This window comes from Haliotis rubra, unplaced genomic scaffold (genome assembly GCF_003918875.1).
Source record: "Haliotis rubra isolate DU_JTF1 unplaced genomic scaffold, ASM391887v1 Scf62, whole genome shotgun sequence".
NCBI classification, from domain to species: Eukaryota; Metazoa; Mollusca; class Gastropoda; order Lepetellida; family Haliotidae; genus Haliotis; species Haliotis rubra.
In genome coordinates this window covers 2,379,095-2,398,097 of record NW_025767324.1, presented here as the reverse complement: position 1 = coordinate 2,398,097, position 19,003 = coordinate 2,379,095, and the positions used below count along the sequence as shown (strand labels likewise).

At 37.2% G+C, this 19,003-nt stretch overlaps 2 protein-coding genes across 4 annotated transcripts in view; one reads left to right on the top strand and one right to left on the bottom strand.

The window, feature by feature from the left end:
* LOC124256140 (lamin-B1-like) overlaps positions 1–4,196 on the top strand; it is a 48,145-nt gene extending 43,949 nt beyond the window's left edge. Inside the window, 1 exon segment of the mRNA XM_046690096.1 lies at positions 464–4,196. Within this exon segment, the coding sequence (XP_046546052.1) occupies positions 464–604 (141 nt within the window). The 3' untranslated portion in view covers positions 605–4,196.
* On the bottom strand, positions 3,095–18,310 carry LOC124256141 (RING finger protein 141-like). 3 transcript variants are annotated; one of them, XR_006892834.1, is made up of 7 exons: positions 18,219–18,310; positions 16,544–16,704; positions 15,591–15,699; positions 14,687–14,850; positions 13,646–13,765; positions 8,414–12,391; positions 3,095–3,106 (listed from the first exon to the last, which is right to left on the bottom strand). XR_006892834.1 is itself a non-coding variant. In XM_046690097.1 (6 exons), the coding sequence occupies exons 2-6, from the start codon at positions 16,678–16,680 to the stop codon at positions 12,232–12,234; spliced, it is 690 nt and encodes a 229-aa protein (XP_046546053.1). In that variant the 5' UTR covers positions 16,681–16,704; positions 18,219–18,310; the 3' UTR covers positions 7,330–12,231. The 3 variants fall into 3 exon arrangements, 2 of the variants coding, with proteins under 2 accessions (XP_046546053.1, XP_046546054.1); XM_046690097.1 differs by lacking the exon at positions 3,095–3,106 and having other exon boundaries at positions 7,330–12,391; XM_046690098.1 differs by lacking the exon at positions 3,095–3,106 and having other exon boundaries at positions 7,330–12,391; positions 16,544–16,701.
* Positions 18,311–19,003: the final 693 nt, after the last annotated feature.

Below are 19,003 nucleotides of genomic sequence, written 5' to 3'. Positions count from 1 at the left end.
GGTCCATCTCATGCTTAGGAAAACAATTTAAGACAATTCTGCACTGTAACATAGATTCTTGATCCAAAGTTAAGTTTGACTGTATGACTTAAAGACACAGCTGAAGTAACGCTTCCATACAAACTAAGTTCCAGACAACTCAACAGCTGACATAACATGTCTGTGTCATCCATGTTTTGAGTAGAATTGGTCTTCACCAACCCATGCTTGTCATAAAAGACGACTAACGGGATCAGGTGGTCAGACTCGCTGACTTGGTTGGCACATGTCATCATATTACAATTGCACAGATTGATGCTCATGCTGTTGGTCACTGGATTGTCTGATCCAGACTAAATTATTTACAGACTGATGCCATATAGCTGGAATATTGCTGAGTGCAACTGCAAATTCTACCCAAAACCAACCACATTTTGGGCACCTCAGCAGGGGGAGTAACTCTTGTACATCATCCATGTTTCAGGAGCCAGGAACAACATCCCCGCCTCCCAGTCCCTTCATGAAGCCTCGCTCTCGGTTCCAGCAGGGTCTGACCCAGGTTCAATCCCAGCACCACCAGTACCTTCCGCCCATGCCGCGACCACCGTTATTCTCTGAGTGGTAGCTCAAAGTCACCACTCATCAACAGATAACTCCCATTAATCTGGACACTGTTAATCCAGAATCTTGTTTACAGACAATGACAGAAATCGACTTATGTCAGAAAATTAATACTTGGTCTTCTTCATTTTATTTATTGATTTGCAAACAACTTGGAATAAAATTCAATGTATGTGGTAAAAAATAACTTGTAGTAGTTACTGGATTAACAGGGTTTTGCAGTGGACAGTTTGATAATGCAGTCACTTATCCAAAGGTGACTAAATTGTATTTTAAGCACTTTTAAATTTAATGCATACATTGTTTCAGTTAATTTAATTAAAATCAAAGTTCAATGACCAAAATGACTTTGAAGGAGAATTGACAATGTTTGAAGTGCAACATTATTTACCACCAAAGTTTATGCAGGAATGTATTTTTGTATCTGGGTTACAACCAAAGAACCTGTGAAATCATGAAGATGAAGATAATTTACTCATTAAATAAATATTTATTTTTGTTTATATATCAACTATGCACAGATATGCACAATTCTGAAAGAAAACTTTATCATCCACAAATGTTTATGTATTTTTCTATTACTGTACACAATGCTTCAGCAGAGTTACAAATTATGATATTTGTATGATGTATGTGTAGTTTATGTTGTTAGAAGACTGAAATGTAAGGGACTATTTATAATTTATGGCTAGGGGGGATGATGATGATTTTAAGGAGGGGTCACCTATTTTGTTCTGGGGAGCTGAGGGGTCAGCAATTTTGTACACCTGTACTAGGGGGGTCAGCAATTTTGTACATAAAAATATGTTTAAAATTATGCTTAGAAATTATGGGAAGGGGAGGAGGGTCATTGATTTTGTACATGACATGTGGGGGGGTCCCACTTGTTTTGCATATAAATTTTAGGGGTTATTCACATTGTACATGCTTCTCCATAAAAATGATCATCACCCCCCCTAGCCATACATTATGAACGGTCCCTAATAATGCTTTTAAGTTTAGGCCATAGCAAGTTGATTATTTGTTCATCAGGGTGTTAGGAGTGAGATGGGTTTAGTATAACTGTATTACATTACAATCACAGCCTGCCAGCTTATCGTGGAAGTAAACCTTAAGGTAAAACACTTCTCAGACGATAAACTCTTTATGGAAAGCCATGGTGTTGACAGTACGGGAGCATTATTGGGGAAAACAGATTTGAACAGTTAGTCATAAGTTTCTGGAATTCCCAAAATAAACTGGCTACCTGTGTACCTTAAGAGGCAAATGACTGGTTATGATATTGAAAAGAAGTACATGTACTTTTTTTTAAAGTGAAAATACAGAGCCATTTAAAAGAAATACCATTATTTCTCTGATTTCCTCTTGGAAGTACATTGCATATTACTGGTATACTAATTGCCCAAGAGTGTATTGAAAAGTGTACTAGCACTGAAAACATGTTCACAGGGTTTAGATATTTCGGGGGTTGGGGAGTTAAGTATAACAGGATGTTTTTAATATTTATTATAAAATAATGTCCAAAATATACCAAATTGAATATTTTTTAGAAAAAGACTTCAGGTTATGATGAACATTTAATCAGATTTGTTTTAGATGAAACTTGTTTGCTTCATGAATATTGATTTGGTAGGCAATCAGTGATCAGTAGAATATCACATTTTTTTTTCTCTGCAAATGTTTCTGTGGTTTACACTGAATTGTCAAAATATTCCAGACCAAATTAATACTTGTTTACAGATCTTTGGCCTTAATAAAAGTAAAAACCACAATAATTCCAAATAGAATCTTACAGTTTACAGATCTTTGGCCCCAATATCCGAAATCAGGTTAAAATAAAAGTAAACACCACATTAATTCATTAACCTCACTAAAGTATCGCTGCATTGAACACCTTTGTTTTGTCTAAAAAATACATCCCCATTTTGGGGAAGTTGTTTTCGGGAAAATGCTGTCTGTTTCATTCAGATGAAATATTCACTGGAACAAACAAGAAAATGCCATATCAGATGTCAATGTAACTAAAGTTTGACAAAAACTCATTGGATTCAGACAAAACCTCATGATTATGTTTTGGAAAAAATGACTATAAATGGACAGGTTTATCTGATCTGTCAAACAAGCATTGAAATTGGTCTGGCCTGAAAGTAAACTTTGTGTTACATCCACTTTTATCTCTTTTTTAATTATTTCAATCTTTAGTTTGATAGGGATAATCAGATGCCATTATTTGTTAATATACACTCGACATATTATGAACATCATTGCTTTGTATCGTGGAAAGATAAAAAAAATATCCCTATGGAATGTGGAGTAGTATAGAAGGGATCTTTATTGTTAAGGACTTCATGGATGATGATGCTGATGATGATTTCACAGTTGTGACCATCAAGCTTTCTATATTTTCAATAAAAGAGCACCAAGGGTTCTGGTCTAACCAAATAATTTCAGATGTTTGACACAATATTCAGAATGACTCTCTCATCTTTAAGCATAGTTGATATTACTCTAGCTTACGTCATCTCATACCTTTGCTTGTGATATTGTATACATCCTTGTTATTAATGTTGTTGACTGTGATACTATAATTCCATACCACTGCTGTGATAGGCCAAGTGTACATATCAACTTAGAGGAAACAGACCAAATACACTTCCAATATACACTGAATCATGCCTGATGCTCTGTAGTAACCTTGCAATGATTGACCTTGAAACTGAACTATTTTGCCTGCTAGATAATTTTCAAACATTTTGTAGTTATTTTTTTTAATTTTACACAGACACAAATAATCTATGATGTAGATGAAAGGCTTTGATAAAAGTGGGGATGCACGCAATGCCAAGCCTCAAGTGAACAAAAGCATGTAATTGGTTGATGTGTCTGATAAAAGGGGTTCTTCTCTCATCAGCTCAGGCGGATGAGGCATTTCGAAAAGGGGGATGCTCAGTATACCAAAGATTCAGTGTGAAGAACACCATACGATTGTTCACCCCCTTCCCCATTCATTCTCCCCCTCCTTCACACTCATCCTCCCAGCATACGCCAGTGCAGCTTCTTGTAGGGTTAGAAATCTGTTACAAAATACAAGAGGACTTGTTTGGGCTGTATATAATACTGTAACACAACGAAAACAAATTATCAGTTTGGACTCAAACTTACAAGAAAACGATATTAGCCATCAATATTTACTCACATGACCATGAATGATGACTGGATGACGAATGACAATGTTGTGTTTGATTATCTAATGCCTACATTAACAGAACGACCATTTGTTTTTGTGGCGATGAATACGAAAATTTGAATTATCATTTTCAGAGTGTTTCGGTATATATTATCCTTCTGGAACATCATTGGGAATAATTAATTTTCTAACAAGTGATAAATATATTTTAAAGAGAAATTTCAGAGTTCAAGATCTTTAGTATTTGTATAATAAGGTTGTGAATTAGAGGACTATTGGAGTTACATAGAATGTATCGATAGATTGCCAATGCTTTTATGTTATGTGATATTTTGTATTTAAACAATAGATGTTAACAGAAGCAATCTGACATTCCGTCCATTACTAGAAATAAATATTTCTTATACTACACCTTGTGTTTCATTATCATTTGTTTGGGGTTTACAATAAGTCTACTGATGTCACTTTTTTGTCATGTCCCTCTTCCCACTTTGGCCAAAAAAATATGTAATCCAACAATAAAAAATAATGACCTGGTAGTACAAAATGCCTAATGCTGATTATGACCTTTACCTTGACAAATGACGTGTCAGCGAGTCTGAAAACCCGATCCCGTTAGTCGATTCATACGACAAGCATGAGTTACTGAAGACCAATTCTAACCCAGATTTTCACGGGTCCAAAAATTTATGAATAATATTTTAATGCATGATAGCTAGACGTTGTTCATGTCAACATTAGCATGAATGACACCTGTAAATACCTGTCAAGAAATGCCTTTTAAGTATTTCTGAATACACAGGTGAGGAAAATATGTCAAAGGCTGATTCCAGAAAGTTAGGTAAGAGTTCCTCCCGTTCCCCCATCCCAAATAATATTTATAATTCAATATATACAAAAATTATTAACAAAACTTAACACAATTACTAAAGAACTCACAAAAATGACTAAAAGTCCAAAATTTAAATTAGGGTTACTAGGATTAGAGTTGGGGGAACGGAAGGAACTCTTTCCAAAATTAAATTTCATGAATCAGTGAATTTTTTAAGTGACCTGATAGATAAATTCCACAATCATGAATCTCTGTTTAGTTTCTTTATTACTATGAATACAATTCATAATGCATAATTATCAACTAACAAAACAACAGTATGGGATAACAATCATATGACCAGTGGTGTTATCACTCCTATAAGTGATATCTGGCACTGTATATCACTGTAGCAGTCCTCTACAACACTGAGGCAGTGTTACACAGACTATAACCATGTTACTTTCTACATTATTTGATTGATACTCCACCAGTTCCAATTAAAAACCCACAAATACAATTAGCAGCTTTTCTGAACATAATTTGGGCTTCTAATTTCCTCAGGTCAGTTTTGTTTTTAGACAAGATAAAAAATTGCTTAAATTTAATAAACTCTGATGTTTAACTCCAATACAAGAACTCTCTGAGCTGAGATCTGAGGACGCCCTCAGATGAATCTGCCCAAACTAAATATATGGTCAGTGTATTCCTGAATCAACCAGCTGTCATTTTTTGCCACTTGATTTCAGAAATTTAAATTTGTGCAAATAAAAACTTACAAAGAAAACATATTTCTTCAATTAAATGCTCTGGTGCTCAGAAATGAGATGATTAAATAACCACTACAACATAATGGTGTCATTATACACTCAACTTTCAGAACTTGTCCTCTTAGTTCATTTTCAAGATTTAGAAATCAGAAATATTGGTTTGAGAGCTTCACTCACTCGTTCCCGAGAATTTGGAAATCTCAACACTTAACAACCAATTAGAAAGTTCACTTGACCTTCCATTGAGTGGCGGGGCAGTGGGTTAGCCTAGTGGTTAAAGTTTTCGCTCGTCACGCCGAAGACCTGGGTTCGATTCCCCACATGGGTACAATGTATGAAACCTATTTCTGGTGTCCCCTGCTGTGATATTGCTGGAATATTGCTAAAACCATTCTCGCTCACTTGCTCCATTGAGTGGCCTGAAATAAATGTTCTGTTCTGAGGCATCCCCAGACTCTGATGCAGAGAGGTATCGTATCAGTGTATGTATTACTCAGATTGGTGAATTTCTCACTTTAGGAATTAACTTGTACTTCATTTTCAAAGAGCAAAACAATGTAAAATATATTTACAAAAAAAAAGGCATTTGAATGATAATATCACATTGAAGAATTGTTATTGGCCCCAATTTTCATTTTAAGAAATATTCATTTGTCTTTGAGATCATCTAACGAAGAGTCCCAAGATGCAACAGATATATTGCAGCATGTTTAAGTGTATATTGTGATGGAAGTACACATGTTCAACTCATGCATGATTCTTTCACCACTGCTAGACACACGATTGTAAATCAGTATCAAATGGTATGATTAATCCTTTCACAACACCTATATCACAATGTCTAAACATGTAAGTGCTCCCTAAACGCAAAAAAATGTGTTTGACATAAAAAAAAAATAAGTTAAAAAACACACAAATATGAACCAAATCTATGAAATGATTTACAAGTTACATGACACATTATAAAACAAAATGGAATCTAGACACTCTTGATAATGATCATGGGAATGTAGCTAAATTCAAACAAAATGTATTATATATGTGAGAGGCAAAACTTTGATAATCTCTGAGACTGTTTTGTGAAACAAACTCCACAAGTGACAGACAAAAAATAATTTTGCCTCAGATATTACCCACAAAACAATTGTGAAAAAAATGTCTGGTGAATATTACAAGTTTGATTGGCTCCGGCTTTTAGAGAAATTAATTATATATCTTGAAGCAATAATGTTCAAAACATCATAAATCTAACAAAGTTATCCATCTCACATATCTCACATACACGCCATCATTTATCTCCTAACCCCAATCTGCACCCAACTCCCCAAACCCACCCAAAAGCCTTTCAACTTTAAGCCCCAGTGGGGAAAACATCCATGCATTTTGAATTCCAGTTTCTACACCACATTCTTGTGCAATCAACTCATGAGCAACATCAGTTTGTACAATATTAGGAATGATTAGAATCAAATTATGGCATTATATATTCATAGACAATATTTAAATACTTCAAAACTAAGTAAAGCTACATAGAACTATACATCTTAAAAGGTGACAATTAACAAAACAAGAGCCAGAATAATGTTTGCCACAATCTGGACTCAAGGGTAGCTTAGTGGTTAAACCATTTGCTTGTCATGCTGAAGACCTGGCTTTGATTTCCCACATGAGTATAACGTATGAAACCCTTTTCTGGTGTCCTACACCACAATATTGCTGAAATATCTCTAACAACAACACAAAACTATACTCCTTCGCCTGAAGGAAATCAAGTCTGGACCAGGCAAACCAGAGTTCACACAGTCAGCCACTGTACCCGTTAAACCATTTGTCAGCTCTTGCCTTGCTTGTTTGTCTGTTAAAGCCACCCTCAGCAATATTCCTGCTACATGACAGCAGGCCTCAAAATCTTCCCTGGGGATCCACAGCCTCAAACACATCTCAAAATAGCTTGTTTCAAAACAAGCCAACATTAACAAGGCAACTTGGAGGTGGGGGAGCCTGGTGGATAAACCATTGGTTAAAGCCAAAGACCTGGGTTCAATTCCCCACATGGGTACATTGTGTAAAGCTCATTCCTGGGGCAGTATTCATAAAAGATGTTAAGTCTGGAATAAGACTTCAGTTTCTTTACTAATACCACCCCAGGTGTCCCTGCTGTGACATTGCTGGAATATAAATTGCTAAAAGCAGCAAAAAAAACAAACCCATTCACTTGAATAATGCAGCAATGATTGTTAACATGTTCAACCTTACACTGGAAGCCATACAGTCTTAGCATCATGTCCTGCCAATCAATACCATTACTCTCTTCAGCTGCGAGGCCAATGTACATGACAAACAAAGTGTTAACGTAAAAATCGTTCTGTAACACAATATCAAACTTGTCACAATTCTAACTTAATAGGATACAATATTATTTCTTGATTATGATGACAAACACTCTCAAACAGATAGGGGCAAAAAAAAAAAAGGAAATCTGTTGTTGACAAAATTCCACCCCTGTGCCTCCAAACTTTTCTTCCAGAATTGTTCTCCCAAACTGGCAAGGGCAGGGTACTCTAACCATCAACAAGTAACTCTTATCACACAAGACAGGTGGTGTTTGGATCATTCCAACATTTATATACAATACTACATAACACAATCACCAGTTCCTTCTTTAGGCCAGTCAACTATCACGGTATGCAAGGTAAAAGTGCATTCACACGGTGCCATCTATAGTAACATTATTATCGTACCATACAACACAGTCGCAACATAAGAACACTCAAATCACAACGATTTGAAATCGCATACAACTAGTCGCAGCTAAGTTGTAAGACATAGGACTTGTCCTAATTCCTACTACAAGTTGCAAGGTCTTGACCAATCAAATTGCTTAGATCCATATCCACCTCAGAGTGACGTCCCATTGTTTATTTTGACATCATGTCGGAGACACGACTGAAACAAATCTTCACTCAATGAATTCATGTTGACGACTCATATGTGAGAATCTCATGAGATACGAGTTGTATGCGACTTAAAAAATACACAAATAACAAAGTCGCACCATGAGAACGCACCTTAAGGCATACACCTGTAAGCAAGCTATGATTTACAACGGTATGCTAGTTACGGTTACGATTACATCAACAACATTTACACATCTATTGTAATATAATACTATCTATAACACTGAAATATCACAGTTCTGTCGGAAAGCATATTATAGTTCATTCTGAATAAATATCACCGTCATGTCAGAATTTATCACACTATCAATAGAGATAATATCACCATATCTCAGGAAGAAGACAGCATCATATGAAGAAGGAACAAACCAGACACTACTTGAAGTACAAAGGAAGGTATCTGTCATAAATGTGCCATCTTCCTGACACAGGGGAGGTAACTGACTATCAGAGTCTGGTTTCCACCTTTGCCTAACCCGGCTAATATTATGGAGATATATTTTGGCTGGACTAATGGCTCTGCCAAAACTGCCAAACAGGGCCGTTGCACGGAGCGATCTTAGCGCTATGGCTACCGTAAGCCTACACTAACGTATGGGCGTTATGATGACCTTAGCGCTACGATCGCTTTGTGCAACGGGGCCCAGGTTTCAACAACTACAGGTACAAACAGTGCATGTGTATTGTTAATTGGGTGTTGACAGATATTTTCCAAATCTTATGATTTTAATCAAGGTTCCTAAGAGATTAGATGCACTTACCACAGTAAGACATGTTTCCAATATTGCAATAAAGGGCTTCATTATAACTGAGATCAGAGGCAGCCATTTTGTTTGAAGCAAATGCATATGAGATGTGAGAGGTGGAATCTGATTGGTCAGTAGGAAGGTCAAGGAAAGGATATAACTCATAAAAGCCACTGGAGGTGGCATCATGCCTAAAAATTTCAGACTAATTCGGCAAGGGTGGAAACTTGACTTATATAGTCAGATAACTCCCTTGAATGGGGAAGATGGGCTGTATGTATAATTCTCTGACTGAACATGCCCAGGTTACTGAGCATGCAACACTTACCTGTCAGGACAGGGAAAACAATTTGTGACATATCTAGCTGAGTGATTGTCATGCTTGGGCATTGTCAAACTAGAATAATTATTGTTTGTTAATGATTATTAACATTCTTACTGTTTGAGTCAGGTGATCAGTAAACAAAGCTAACAAATAAACAACCTGCCACACCAGGTATAAAGGCTGTATACCATATGCCCAAGTACCATTGAATGCCTCACTATACCACTGAATAGAGCAAAAATGCCAAAATGTCCTAAAATCCCACTCAGTATGAATTAAGTGAAAGTCAGGTATTTTTTTTTGTCATCACAGAATACTGTGCAACCCAAACCAAATCACTAGTGGCTTTGATAACAATATCACTTCATAACATATAACATACAATCTGTTTAACTGATGCTGGGATTGATGGTACGAGAGTTATGTCCCCTTGGAATCACCTACCATAGAGTTATCAAACTTCTATGCAAGCCACTTTTCATTTCATTCATTTTTCAAACAACATATAACAAAGTATAGGGCAAATCTATACATACTGAAGAATTTAAGAAAACACACATTTGCTCTAAACTCTTTAACTCAATAATGGACGCCTTTTCGGTCATATAATTTCAAAGAATAATCAATGACCTTTTTTACAAAATTGTAATTTACTAAACAAATTATGCAACATTAAATACCAAAACAACAACAACAGTTTGATTGAAACAACTTAAACAGCCATAACAAGAAACACATAGCTTCATGTTACAAACAAACCTCCATGTCAAAACGTTTTCAATGCATCATGGAAGAATATACAACTCATATTGTGGCTAAACATGATCTTATTTTTTGTTCTCAGTTCCCGATCTTGCTTCCCAGTACTTGCAATCTCTTTTTGTATTCTTGTAATGGAACAAATACAACGGCTGTGCAGAATTCTTTAGCAGAATTTGAACCCATAGACATCTAACACTGCCCTCAAAAAGACATATAATATTTACAGAAAGCACCCTAAATAAGGTACTTTGACAGTATTTTGCAGGAACTTGGGACTATTGGTACTGGAAAAAAAAGCAACAACAAAAAACACTTCCACTAAATACATTAATCTTACAGACTGTTATCAGTATATACAATGCTGTACATATATTGCCAGAAGATCATTTCAAACCTTCACGAAAACTCATATTCCATACTAGAAGAAATACTTCAGATTCCAACCGACAGGACTCCAGCAAACCTCCCCCAAATATTCTTCAAAGCATGGTCCTACTCCAGGGAGGGTACAGACCAAGTTGTTAATAAATGCATCAACATCATTTTACATTGTGTAATCACATAGATTTTTAAAATTTATTTGTCATGACTTTGACCTTTAATCTTTTAAAGAAAGTTTATGGGGGTTATTTGGGAAGAAGTTTATGGAAGAACAATTTCTAATGCCAATAATCTTTCAGTACAAGTTTTTTTTAAAATCACGGCAGTGGTCAAATTTTTACAAAGCTATAAAGCAGTTCTATTTTGTAAAGCTGCTAATTAGTTGAAAACAACAGCACTTGTAACAACAACAACAACAACAACAACTGTCTTGCAGTAACTTAAACAACATGTCAACACTATCACCTATCTAGTTATTAATAATTTCTGTACATCCAGGTTCCCCCCGAATTGATGAAGCTGTTGGTCCACCTGTCCCTACTCCGCTAGTTCATGCAGTTGTATGTCTCGACAGTCATGAGCAAGCTGATTATCACTATCACATTATAAACAATAAGTTAGGTAAAGCATGTATGTTATGACTTATAACGTCATCATTTCATTAAATGAGCATTTCAGGATAAATGTTTTGATATTTACCTGACACATCACCGTGCTTTAGCTTCCCTACCTTAACATAACAGACAGTACTAGAACAAGGAGATAGAAGTACAACAGACTGAAGTCTGTTTCCCAGTACTACTACAACAACTACAAACATGGCTACCATGTCGCAAACATATACAGAATTGGGAGGTCAACACAAATCTAACATTATCAACAAAAATACAGCAAAATGTAGAACATATACCATACAGAAGTAATAGATTAATGTCTGGGAAAGGACATACAGGATGAAAACATCTCAACTCCAAAACTGATTTGGAGACCTTAACTCAGTAGCCTGCTCTTCTAGACAGGAAATATATCATCTTGTAATCTATCCTGCTTTCCAGGGATAAACATAGTAAAGCTGCAAGACTGAAGCTGTAATCAAAAATACTATTAACTGAAACAAATCATAACAAGAGTTATCATTCATGATCTTTCACTGTGCAAAGATAACAAGCATTGAACAGAAGGGCACTCCAGGTACACGTATTAGTTAAAGCAGTTTCTAGAGTATACTGGATAGAAATGTCCCAGCTCAAAGACAGCAATGAACCAGTCATTATGCCCTCAGTGCATCTTCAAAAATGAGTACCCAAGATGTAATGACTGTTTGCTGCTCAGTTCTGCAATATAATGTGGATGCATTTGGCATATGTTTCAATATACCTTAGAGTATTAATAAATATCAGGAACATCAAATACTGCAGAAACAAATATCCAACCTGGTATAAATACTGCCTGTTTACTTCAATACCTGGTGGTGTTAGAAACAATAAAAGATAGAACATGACCAATATGTTATGTGAAAACACCAGGAAAAACAGTCACGCATTGCCATTCTAAGAAGTACCAATACAACATATAGCTGCAGGCGGCTTGATGGGCTTCCCTTGTTGTAGAATGTTGTCAGTCTCCACATGTTAGACCTAAGTGTCTGGATATATGATGGTGAGTAATGATGAGCCGAGGAGTTTTATTGCATCAATGACGAGGTTCATGCATCCGATCTGCCAGCCCAACCAGGTATCCCTTGACTTCTGACTCGTAGTCTGAGCTCTGGGGCTTCTCGGCCAGGACCCAGGTGTCATCGGTACTTTCCACTTTACACCGACACAGCGGGCAGGTGTTGTGTGCCACGTTCCTGTTGAACACAAAACAAAATATGAATACACAGGGGGTACACAAAGTAGGTGGTTCATTGATGTAGCCTAGTGCTTAAAGCATTTGCTTGTCATGCCGAAGACCCGGGTTCACTTCCCAACATGGGTACAATGAGTGAGGCCCATTTCTGGTGTCCCCCACTGTGATATTGCTAAAAGCCTCATAAAACCAAACTCAGTCACTCACACACTCACTCACAAAGTAGGTGATCTAGATTACCAGTAGTCTGACTTCCATTTTTGTGGAAGCTGCGGTGGCTGAATGGGTTAGATCGCTGACTTTGTGTGCTGGTGATTAGTTGCCTGAGTCTGAGAGTTTGGGTTCTGATCCCATAGGGGACTCACCCCATAAAGTTCTAGAATCTGTACTTTACTGAGAAAGTGTAATCCCAAATATAACATATGTTACATAAAACAACATGTGTTGAATTTTGAGGAATGTATCATGCATGTGCATGTATGTGCACACATGTTGGAACATGCTTGTGTGTATCTCTTTTTGTGTGTTTTTTGTACATTATGTGACCACAACTGTCACAACTAACCTAAATTATATTCATGTTTTGAAAAAATAAACAGCAAGTAATGATGCCCTCAATAAAGACTTCAAATTTGTCATCACTCAAAATTTCAGATTCATCCAATTTTAAATATAGCTTCGTAACATGTAAACTTCCAGTGATTCATTTTAGGTTGATTTCATTGGAGAGAACAAATCCAGACATTTTTTGAACAACCACAAAATGGAATTTGGTGACGTGGCCATTTATCAATAAATTGCTTGGTCTTATTAAGAAATAGGACCTCAGATCTATGGCCGTTTCAATTCCTGCACATATGACACAAACATTTCCATATTATGCTGGGTGGTGGGGTAGCCTAGTGGTTAAAGCAGTGGTAATCACATCAAAGATGCTTGGTTCTTTTCCCCACATGGGTATAATGAGTGAAGCCCATTCCTCGTGTCCTCCGCTGTGATAATGCCGGAATATTACAAAAAGTGAAGTACTGACTGACTGACTGAGTTTGGTTTTACGCCGCTTTTAGCAATATTCCAGCAATATCACGCGGCGGGGACACCAGAAACGGGCTTCACTCATTGTACCCATGTGGGAATTCGAACCCAGGTCTTCAGCATGACGAGCCAACACTTTATCCACTAGGCTACCCCACCGCCCCAAAAGTGAAGTAAAACTAAACTCAGTCCATATTATGCCCAAAAGCAGCAAGCTTACCAGGAGTCGATGCAAGTCTCACAGAACTCATGGTTGCAGGAGAGGATAATCTCAGACTTCCGGTCCATACATATACAACACTCGTTCTCATCTGCCACGCCTAGGTTCGACGACGCCACCCTGGAATAAACATGGGTGTTAATAACGGTTAGTGCTGGTATTGGCATTCAACGTGCGATATGATACATCATGATACTAAAATTTAGTCATGAAGATACATTCCAGCAACATCACAGCAGGGGACACCAGAAAGCTTCACATTGTACCCATGTGGGCATTGAACCGGGTCTGTGATACAATACCATTCATCCCACCGCCCTAGTCATGAAGATACATTGCCAAAGTATTGTGCACTGAAGCTGTTATACAATACTCATCCCGATATAAGGGTTGTGATACGATACGTATCACGATACTAAAACCTTTAATTCTAACATCAACTATAAAACACCTTAAGACCGAAACAAAAACAATGTGTAAATGAAAGAAACTTTAACCTGAAAAAAGTCACATTAAGCACTTTTTTAAAAACAAGTACAAAATAAATATAACATAATACTGTTATAAACAGAAAACATAGATAAATAAATCTAAAACATCTGCATGTTGCTGGATGCTGTCACTGCAGTCACATAATAGATTGAAATTTGTGCTGCTTTTTAAAATGGTATATCTTGACAGATATAGCGATTCGGCAATATTCAAAGTTAGACATTGATGTATCGTGGCCCATTTGAAGTATCGTATTGGGATATACGACAATGTAAAACTTTGTATCAATTCAAATCAATCTTTGTATCGGCGGCCCATGGATCGATGCATTGATGCGTGACGATGAATCGTCACACCACCAATAACCATCACAGACAGTACAAATAACACCTACTGCAAATTGGCTACATGTATGTGTGCTAGAGGGTCATGGTGTACACAAACCCATCAATTAGTGACAATGCAAAGTGAGAATCAAGAACAACATTAAGTTGTGATGGTGGACACAGAGCCACAGACCTACATTAAAACAATCACCCCCCAACTTACTCATCAAATATCTTTGAAGCTGTGATGTCGATAGGAGTTGATCCAAGGAGTGGTTTTACGGCCGACAGGTTGTCGACTTGCTCCGCAATCTCACGGTACATGACGATAAACTGTCGCAGTGACAACAATCGCGATGACTCAAACTTGTTGGTATGGGTGTTTACCTGAAAATATTTGTTATAGTGATCACCAACTGAAGTACATCAAAGAACACCTGTTATTTTCAGGGCAGGACGTGTTCTGCTGTTTGTCTTCCTTTGGCATCTTTGAGGTCTAGTTTTAAGGATTAATTGGTATCAATAATTAAAGATCATAACTTGAAACTAGTCCCAGGATATATTTACCAATTTTGATTTGACATGAGACATGCACAAAAAACATTTTCTATTTACTGATAAACATAATACTCATACTATCAACCACTGGTTTGCCTGGACATGACCTCGTTGTTTACCAACTGCTGTGATATAGCTATTGTTGGCAAGAGTTTACAGGAAAATTATTGCTCTGATCATCATGGTTTAATGTACATGATTGAGTGAGTTTAGTTTCACGGCGCTTTTAGCAATATTTCAGCAATATCACAGTGGTACACACCAGAAAGCGGCTTCACGCATTGGAGCCATGTGGGGAATCAAACCCGGGTCTTTGGCGTGACGAGCTAATGCCTTAACCACTAGACTCCCCCACTGGCCCTAATGTACATGAAACATAAACACAGCAGAGAGGCTCCTGCAATCAATCCATGGTCAGTCTAGCTCAATGGAAAGATTTTTCTGTTCAGACTTCAAATACAAGGATTGCGTTTTTCCAAGATGGCAAGAAACCGATGAAAAAAATGAATTCTTTAACAGTTTTATCTGTTATTTTACTGTAGAAATATAACCTTCAGGATGTAACTGACCTTCATGCACCTGACCCTGACCGTGGCCTTCCACAGGACAGTGGAGTCCGAGCCCTTCTTCACAAGAAACTGCAGCTGTTTCCCACGGTGGTCAGTGAAGGTCTTGGTGCTGTTGGGAACAAGTGCTGCTATAAAACAACTTGCATAAACACACTAAGACTGGAAGCTGTCATTGTTTTCAACATAACTTTACAAAGTGCACGAAATCTAACAAAATAACATATCGTTTTTTCTTCTTATCCCAATATTCTGAATGTACACAGGCCTTGGAAACAGAATCTCTATTGTCAATGACAGGATTTAGTCTCTTACCTGTATGAATGCATGATAACATTTTATGGATAACAACTTCTTTCTTTATTATTTATACGATGTTTCAGAGCAAATTTTTGCTCCTTCAACAGGTAAATGATGATGAAGGAGCTCTGAAACGTATAAAAAATAAAAAAAGAAGTTGTTATCTATAAAAATGTGTCCTGTATTCATGTTCATCCAACTTCAAAATGCCTTTCAAGAACATCTCATAGCAGCATGTCCCCAAAAACATCAAGATTTTATCACAGCTGTTTATAACAAATGGTGAATAATACACACAAAAAAGTTGATTATATAACAAAAAATACAATCAGTTATCTACCAGTATCATTTTGCAATTGTATTTCCTTGATAGAGTGAGGAAATGGGGCAGCCTAGTGGTTAAAGGGTTCAGATCTTTATGTATTGCAAACAGGAGCAGGTCAAAAATAATTTGACGCTATTCAATATTTTTTTCCTTTTTCTACCACTATGTTGGCTGGTCAGTGTCTTTACTACCAACATTTGACAGGGACATCAGATGTCAAGCATCGACTGTCCTAGAGACTGAACTGATCTCAAACCATGTATTTTAATGAACTTCCTGATTTAGGTTGAACTTGAAATTCAAAGCAGAAATGAAAGAAGTGCAGCCTCACATTTGATTGAGCTCCAGCACTGACTGGCAGAACTCCTCGTAGGTCAGGTGAGCTACCCTCTTCAGCACGTCCAGGTGAGCCTGCAGTGCCCCCACAGGCACCACGGGGGAGTCTGCTTGACTTGAGGTTTGACCCATCACATGGCACAACAGGCACAGCTACTGAAATACAGGCAAGTGTAACCCTTCTACAGTTTTTACCCAGATGAATCTTTCAATAACATTCAAAGAAATTAGTTGAGACTGTACTCTTTTATTAACCAATGCAGACCTTGGGTAGTAGACCGCCTCCGTGGTGTAGTGGTTAGAGCGTCCACCCGGAGAGCGGAAGGTCGTGGGTTCATACCAAACGACCTTACAATATGGCACTTGTTGGTCCCTGCCTGGCGCTCGGCATTAATGGGTACAACAAGGACTGGTCGGCTCGGAGTCAGTATAATGTGTCTGAGTGGGGTATTCATGCTTCACTGCGGCATGGTATCTCAGTGGGCTAACACTATAAAACCAGCTTCAGTCTGGGCTAGTACAAGCAGCTGCACATACACATACACACGCATGCACGTCGTCATATGAGCGAAATATTCTCAAGTACGACGTTAAACCCAATTTCACCTCACCTTGGCTAGTACAAAGTCAATGAAAACTAATAACAGACGTATCCAGTGTACTCAGTTTTACCTAAAGTCATGGGCGATGCATAATATAGAAATGATCCCCAAAAAAGTATGAAAACTTGCTTAGAAGTTAATTTCTGCAATCAATTCTGATGATCTACAGGTGACATTGCTGTCACCAAGTAAGTTTTCAGTTCAGTACACTAGATGTCTGTTATTGAATGGACATTGTCTCTTACAAAATGGTCAAATGTAACATATGTTATACTTGTGATTACATTTTCTCAGTAAAATATAGTTTCTAGTGGAAGCTGAGTTAGATTGCTGACTTTGTGCTGGTGATTAGGTGCCTTACTTTGAAACTGTGGGTTTGAAACCCCAAAAGGACTTAACCCCCAAAACATTGTAGAATCTGTACTTTACTTAGAAAGTGTAATCCCAAATATAACACCTGTTATTTAAGTCTGTAATTTTTCACCAAGCAGTCCAAGGTTGTCCCAGACAGTTATTTATTGGACTGGAGTCTTGAAATTAGTAATTGCGGGTCCTCTGGACCTCTCAGTTTAGTTTGTTAAGTAACACTGATCAATAATTGTATCAATTCTGTATTAACGAATCAATATGATCAGAAAATCTTAAGTTCATGATATATACAGTGTGGGACATATATTCCTTTAATAGATCATCTGCTGTTATTTGTTTGCAGTTTTGATCATTATTTTATGAGAATAAGGTATAGATAAACACATTAATATGCTATTGCGCCCGTTTCTCGTGTTTTCAGTGGCCCGGAACGACTTTACTTGATCAAACATTCTGTCAGAAAACAAAATAACTGACTTCCTGACAAGCAGCAAAAATCAGGGCCATATGTAATCAAAAATTCCTACTGGCGGCTAATTATTAATCGGCGTTTTGGATAAAAAATACTCTCTTTCTTTGCATTGCCTGTGAGACATCAACATGTGATTTATCAGCTGTTGATGGTTATTTACATCAGAGAAATTGAAGTGTGGTTGATTTTAATCACATTGTGGTTGATTTTAATCACATACTACATACCCTCTGAATATCACCAAAATCCTTTTCTATATGAAAATCTCATGAACTGAATCATATGATGGACTCTACCATCACAAAAACATTTCCTTAAAAACAACAACAAACATTGAGAGTTATCTTCCCTTGAAATAGTATGTTCCTACTGACTAACTTTTCCTCAATGACTTTTCTACATCGCCTCTAACGAACGGCATTTTAACTGTATTGAGCCCTGTCGAATATCAAATACATATAACACTCATCAAATATCAGTTATAAATATTAGCCTTGTTTAACAATCTGTCCCCGATAAAGAGATAACCCGGTACAATCCAATGCGTAAACTAATAGGTCTACATTATGATAAGCAGTCATCCTGATGCCGAATAAACGTTTACAAAACCAGCTCCATTACGTAACGTATGTTCAGTCGAATTAGCAGGCAGCAATCCACAGCCATGTGATAAAATCCAAATAGGCACTCAGCAGTAACCAGAACTGTTTACGGTAATTCACGTTTGGTTTCATCTCAATATTAACATCCTTCTCCATCACTGTCGACAACTCTAGAGCAAGCCACACATATGAATGGGCTTAGCCCAAACTAGTGGATATCTCAGACAGGTGGGAATTACAACACGTTATAGGAGCCTTGGTTTAGGTCATTAAGTTACATCTTTTTGTTTTTTAATAAAACATCCACAAAACGACCTGCATATATTCACCGTAATGCAGTATATGCCATCAGCTTATTATATTTTCACGCATAACTGACTGACTGAGTATGGTTTTACGCCGCTTTTAGC